At 43.4% G+C, this 6,823-nt stretch overlaps 1 protein-coding gene across 1 annotated transcript; it reads right to left on the bottom strand.

The window, feature by feature from the left end:
- Nucleotides 1-3,585: 3,585 nt before the first annotated feature.
- LOC138796415 (vomeronasal type-2 receptor 26-like) lies at nt 3,586-5,066 on the bottom strand. The gene is made up of 2 exons (XM_069976012.1): nt 4,994-5,066; nt 3,586-4,493 (listed from the first exon to the last, which is right to left on the bottom strand). The coding sequence occupies exons 1-2, from the start codon at nt 5,064-5,066 to the stop codon at nt 3,586-3,588; spliced, it is 981 nt and encodes a 326-aa protein (XP_069832113.1).
- Between the last annotated feature and the right edge of the window lie 1,757 nt (nt 5,067-6,823).

The following is a 6,823-nucleotide window of genomic DNA, read 5'->3' on the forward strand; positions in this document are numbered from 1 at the left end:
ACCCCCGTATCATATAGATGCTTCAAACTATGAAATCCGAAGAAATCCGAAATTCAGTCGAACCGAACCTCCCGAAAGAATCCGGAAGTCCGGTCAGAACGAACTTTTGAAAAGTTCGCTTATATCTAACGAATATGCAGGAAACATTAGAAAGCCCTCTCATCGCACTCGCCGCTTTTGTAAATCCAATCACCATGCAGGGAGGCCGTGAGGGACCCTGGGAGTACGCACGCAGTGCGAAAACGGCTTCTACCCTCATTGGATGGCTTAACCGCATGACCTCAAATATTTAATAATTGACTTTCGCCTCTCGACCGCAGATGCGCTACCAAACTAGCCAGGGAGAAATCTTGGAGCAGGGAGAGATAGGTTTTAGTAGCGTTTTGGTTAGGCGGGATTACTACAGAACCCAAAAGTCCTTTTCAGGGCTAATATCCAGCAAAAAAGTCATCTCTGAATTCAAAGCTCTTCTCAGTGCTAAGACATAGATGATATAACAGCATCATCATCAGCAGCTGTATTCATTCCAGTACCCTGTGTGTAAAAGTGACTTATAGTGTCCCTGGTTTAGCCCACTAAGGGCACGTAAACATTATACCTATTGTGCCAGTTGCCCAGTAACAGAACATGTATAAAAATGTCAAACTGTCAAACATAATAATGAGCGGAGATCAGGCCGGCCAGTATGACGTCTCCTTCCTTGTAATATTCATATTCATATTTAGGTTCAAATTTACGCAGGCGGCATCCAGTATTATTGCTTCCATGAGATATTACAGGTAGTAAGAATATAAAGAGATAAAATGTAGTAAGAGCAGGAGAATAATTCATGACACAGACAAGGTCTCCGCATCCAGTAGATCCTCACAGGAGAGGCACAGCAGGCAGGCTGCCACTGCTTATATCCATTGCCGGGGACCGATTTAGACTCACAGACAGCAGCGCAACAACCAGAAGCTCCAGAATAAATAAATAAATAAATAAAATCTACCAGTGTAAATTTACCAGTGTTCTCTACAGAAAATGTGCTCAGGATTTAACTCTTTATTCTCTTTGATCTGAAGGGTGATTCCTATACTGTGAGAATGTGGATGATTGCTATTTTGTGAGATATCCTGGGGTGGTTGCAAACAATCTGAAGCCAAAAACTACTCAGATCTCCAGGTCTCCAGTCTAATGGTGTACAAACATTGAGTTGTCATGGTCTGAATGTCCTCAGACCCCAGGGTAATGACAATATTCTAAGACCTGAGAGGAAACATCATTGGACAAAGAGAAACAGGATGGATATAATGAGTGGAGTCATGGATCCACTGGACCACTGCTAGCAATGGCATAAGCCACTCCGGGGAGCAGAGTCTAAGGGGCCTCTGGTCTTTATCAGTTCCCACTGCAAGGCGGGATGGTCCGGTCGCTACCCCTGGTGTGGCTTGCTAGTGGCAGCAGACGAGATGGACTCGCGAAAAGGACCGAGATAGCAGTCACAGGCAGGATCCGCAGATGGCAGGAATTACGGGCAGTAATTACGGAGAGCTGGGAACAAACACTATGGGAAGCATGCAGAGGCTCCAACAAAGCCAGGGCAGGACAGGAGCAAGTATTTATAGCGTGCAAAGGTGATTAGGTGCAACCAATCAGGGATGCACTGTCCCTTTAAATTCAAGGAGACCCGGTCTGCACCCTAGGAGATGGGGACATGCTTGCCGGCTAAAAGGGGAGTAGCCTCCTGAGGGAGCCAGAGCCCACCGGACCGCCCAAGAAAGGACGCAGGCGCAACGGGGGAGGAAGCATCTGGGGACCACAAGGTGACCACAGCAACAGATACGAGCTGCAGCTGTGACAATGGAGGTTTTTATGAATTGTTGCCTTTTAAGCTGTTCTCACCAAAATTTTAGGTGTTGGTGTGGTGTCGCCCCATGTGAGGGGTCTTTAGGTATTATGGCTCCTACTGTCGACCGGTCACACGGTGGATGGTAAAGAGTGACGCCACTGCAATGGTGGTTGGTCAAAACATAGCCAGGCCGGATGGTATACTGTTGTGATGCCAGTACCAGGAAGACACACAGGTGTGAAGGCACGCCTTCTTTTAGCTTACAAGGCCGGTTTTACCTTTTTTCCCTGTGGTCGTTGTCTTTCCGAGTTGCTACGGGGACCCTTGGGTTAGAGTGATCACGGATAGCCAGAGTGGTATAGTGACCCTCCCGGACATCAGAACTGCCACCCACAGAAAGGGGAAGTGTCCCAAGGTTAAGTGAGGTGCTGTGTCGGTGGAAAGCAAAGAATCACAGAGTCTCTTTAACTTAACCCCTTAAGGACAGAGCCAATTTCGATTTTTGTGCTTTCGTTTTTTCCTCCTTGTGCTTAAAAGGCCATAGCACTTATATTTTCCCACCTAAAGACCCACATGAGCCCTTATTTTTTGCGGCACTAATTGTACTTTTCAATGACAGGCTGAATTTTTTCATAGAGTACACTGGAAAACCAGAAAAAAAAATAAATGTGTGGTGAAATTGAAAAAAAAAAAAGCATTTTGTTTTTTTGGGGGGTATTTGTTTTTACGCCATTCGCCCTGGGGTAAAACTGACTTGTTATATATGTTCTTCAAGTCGTTATGATTAAAACGATATATAATATGTATAACTTTTCTTTTATCTGATGGCCTGTAAAAAATTCAAACATTGTTAACAAATATACGTTCCTTAAAATCACTCCATTCCCAGGCTTATAGCGCTTTTATCCTTTGGTCTATGGGGCTGTGTCAGGTGTCATTTTTTGCCCCATGATGTGTGATTGACGGGTTCCTCTGCCTGTCTGCAACCTGGAAGATCAGAGCGCTGGTCCAATGGGGATCCAAACCAGGCTCTGGTTCAGCATAAAACAAAGCGGAGACAGAGTCTCAGCGCTGGCAATTAGATTAACACCCTGATCCCAGCTCCCCTTTGTCTATTCCTGCGATCCCCGTCCTACCTCCCTCTGCTTGCTCGTCTGTGTTACCTGACCTCTGGCTTTGACTTTTGACTATCCGATTGTTACTTGTTTTGTACTGCGCTGTCCGTTTGGTTTTGACCCTGCCTTTTTGACTATCCTATATTGTGTTTGTCCGTCTGTCTTGTTCTGTGCTTCACGTTTAACATCTTTGTGGTTGCCCACGGCCGCCTTATGCCGATTGAGGCAAGTAGGTAGGGACAGTTGGTGGGTTCAGCGGCAAGGCTCACTGTCGTGTCTTGTCCCTGCCTACCCTGTCCTGACAATCTCTTTATGTGTCCTCATTTGCCACTATTTCTTTTAACGGCGCACTCTCTGTCCCTTTCAACATGCCACATGGAAGAAGGCAGGGGGAATAGTAATCATAAGTCTTGGAGAGAACAAGATGGCTATATATATGGATAATCTTTTGATAATAATTTTGATCCCAGAGACATTTAAATAATTTTATTAACATGATGGATTTTATTTGAAGCCAGAAAGTAAAACGTAAAAATTATAATAATAATAATAATAATAATCATACTTATTGCCAGGGGTTGTATTAATGTCTGTGTTATGTTCAGAGATCATCACTAATAGGAATGTTATATTTCTCAGTCAGTCCTTCCTTCTCCCCAACAGGTCGGTTTTTCTATTCATTTCAGATTTAAATAAAATAATAAAACATTTGGGAAGAAACACACATCCTAACAGTCCAGCACTGGACGCCATCACTGCAAAGACCTCCACAGCCACCATGGATTTCCCTGTGGTGCTCAGATAAGCCGGGATCATGGCGATCCAGACACTGCAGAACACCAGCATGCTGAAGGTGATGTACTTGGCCTCATTGAAAGTGTCCGGTAATGTCCTCACCATGAAAGCCAGAACAAAGCTCACCACTGCCAGGAACCCCAGATACCCCAACATGGAGTAGAACCAGATATCTGACCCTGCATTACACTGAATGATGATCTTCCCAGGATAAGACTGAGTGTCCAGGTCCTGGAATGGTGGAGAGGTAGACAACCAGATAGCACAGATTACAACCTGAATGGATGAACACAACATCACTATGGTATAGGGCAGCTTCACACCCAGCCATTTCCTCCAGGGGCTTCCAGGCTTGGTGGACTTAAAAGCAACACAAACCATCACAGTCTTGGCGAGAAGTGAAGAGACGGCAACTGAGAAGAAGACTCCAAAACTGGTTTCACGTAATCTACAAGTGACATCACTGGGACGACCAAGGAACAAGAAGACGGAGAGGAAGCTGAGGATGATGGAGACCAGGAGGAGATAACTCAGGTTCCGGTTATTAGCTCTAACAATAGGAGTGTCCCGGTAGGAGATAAATATTCCCAATATGGAGCCGGTCACAAGACATCCGAAGAGCGAGACACAGGAGAATACAGAAGCCATTGTGTCATTGTGGTAAGAGATGAAATCCAGGACTTTGGGCAGACATCGGTCTCTCTTCTCATTCGGCCATTCATCACTTGGACATTTATTGCAGGTGTCAGAATCTGTAGGAAGATTTCATGACATATTCATATTAAAAGCATAAACTATCTATCTAGAAAAAAAAAAAAAAAAAAACACGCAGCGCTCGAGAAATCAGGGCTTGCTCCCAGCGGTCCCACCTCGATTCTCAGGTGTCTATGTAGATAAATAAAAAGCGACTGCAGCACTTCAGACTTGGTGGAAAAAAAATTCTTAGATCGTGTTTATTCCATACAAAAACACGCGGTGAACAACAGCGATGTTTCGACGTCCCAATGCCGTCTTTCTCAAACCAGTGAATACACTCCATATGCAGGTGCTATTTATACAACTTGAGATTATGCAAATGAATGAAGTGTAGCATTGCATGTGATACAATAAAGACATAATTATCTGACAAAATAGTGATCACATAAGGGAATGTTACCATTCCTGAATCATAAGTGACATAGAGTCCATAATTTTAAACGGAAATACAATAAAGTCATCATAAGACTAAATGGAACAGCCGTGGTTCACTCACTCGTCCTGACCCGTAGCATCAAACCTGGGGGTGAATGGTTGAACCGCACGCTCAGCTTGGAACGCACAGACATCTTAAAGGTAAGAGGAGTAGCGTCATCGTATCTTAGCAACCGGTGACGTATGTATAGAGTCCAGAGCAGCTTTCGGGAGCAATTAGATCACTATATGCAACTTGATTATAGACCATCACTGCTGCCGAGAGACCAGCCGGTTATCACAGAGTTAATTCCTTGCGGATGGAACGAGAGAACCACAATGGAACTATCCGAAGCGGCATCAATCTCAGGGCCACCGTGGGTCTCTGTGGGGGCTCATCAGCATTCCGGCCAACGTTCTAAGACTTGTAATGCTCCACATCTGAAAACCGCTGGTAAGTATTCACACCTCAAATTCCTAATGTAAACAGATTGTAATGATGCTACATGGTCAGAGTCAGTAAGGAGCCACCGAATCTGTTCCGATAGATAAGCTTTTCATGAGATCAATCTGAAATAGAACAAGATATAAATTAATAATGAAAAAAAGATGAATATATAATGAATATAATAAGTGTATCCTCAATATTTAGACATGCAGGCAATAGCTTAGTGGGTATGTGTAATATAGTCATCTAGAAAAATAATATCTAGGTAGGATTTTGAAGTCCACATTTAATCCACGGGGCTTAAGGGAATTAAGACGGAATATCCACTCCAGCTCTCTACTGGATCAATAAACATCAATTTGAGATCACTCTCTTTGTGTTTCATGTCTGAAAAATGTTTTGGAACGGGGAGATCCTGTCTGCATTTGCGTATAGTATACCTATGTTGGGTAATTCTGGTCTTCCCATTGTACGTAGTCTCACCCACATACAACAGCTTGCACGGGCACCAGAGACCGTAAACAATAAATTCAGAATTACAGTTCAAAAATTTATGAATTCTGTATGTTTCCCCCGTTTCAGGATGTTTAAATTCTTGTCACTTTTGTACATATCTAAAGTTCCCACACGGATGACAGCCTGTAACGCGAGGACCTAAAAAGGTAAGTAGAGGACTCTGTGAGAATGTGACCTCAGTTTTGACCACCTTATCTCTGATATTCCTGACCCTCCTGTATGACATTAAAGGTCTATTTTGTAACGATGTAATGTTAGGATAGCTCTGCTGAATAATATGCCAATGGTCACAAATAATTTTCGCTATCTCAGGACTCAGAGTGAGATGAAGAAACAAAAGGAATGCGTTCTTCACTAATTCTAGCTCGCTGTACTGTTAGAAGATTCCATCTATCCATATCTTTAACTGTGTTGATATGTTGTTGTACTAGTGTCTTAGGATAGCCTCGAGTATGGAAATTCCTTGCAAGTGTGACTACTTATCTATCAAATCGTCCACTATCCGATACTATTCTTTTGGCTCTCAAGAATTAACTTTTGGGTAATCTCCGTACCATTTGTGGTGGATGGTTAGACTCATACCGTAGTAATGTGTTTTTGTCAGTTGGTTTGGTATATAAATCTGTCCCAAGTCTGTTGCCATCATTATAAACCATAGTGTCTAGAAATTATACTTGTGAAAGGGAATATGTCATTGTAAATTGAATGCTACTGACCATGTAGCATCATTACAATCTGTTTACATCAGGAATTTGAGGTGTGAATACTTACCAGCGGTTTTCAGATGTGGAGCATTACAAGTCTAAGAACGTTGGCCGGAATGCTGATGAGCCCCCACAGAGATCCACGGTGGTCCTGAGATTGATGCCGCTTCAGATAGTTCCATTGTGGTTCTCTTTTTCCATCCGGAAGGAATTAACTCTGTGATAACCGGCTGGTCTCTCGGCA

The sequence above is a fragment of the Dendropsophus ebraccatus genome, chromosome 7 (assembly GCF_027789765.1).
Source record: "Dendropsophus ebraccatus isolate aDenEbr1 chromosome 7, aDenEbr1.pat, whole genome shotgun sequence".
Classification (NCBI taxonomy): domain Eukaryota; kingdom Metazoa; phylum Chordata; class Amphibia; order Anura; family Hylidae; genus Dendropsophus; species Dendropsophus ebraccatus.

Bases quoted from the DNA above. Each gene is read 5' to 3' on its own strand.
- LOC138796415 (XM_069976012.1), bottom strand. From the start codon at position 5,066: ATGTCTGTGCGTTCCAAGCTGAGCGTGCGGTTCAACCATTCACCCCCA. The intron at 4,494-4,993 runs GTGAGTGAACCA...ATCTTCCTACAG, and splicing joins GATGCTACGGGTCAGGACGA to ATTCTGACACCTGCAATAAA.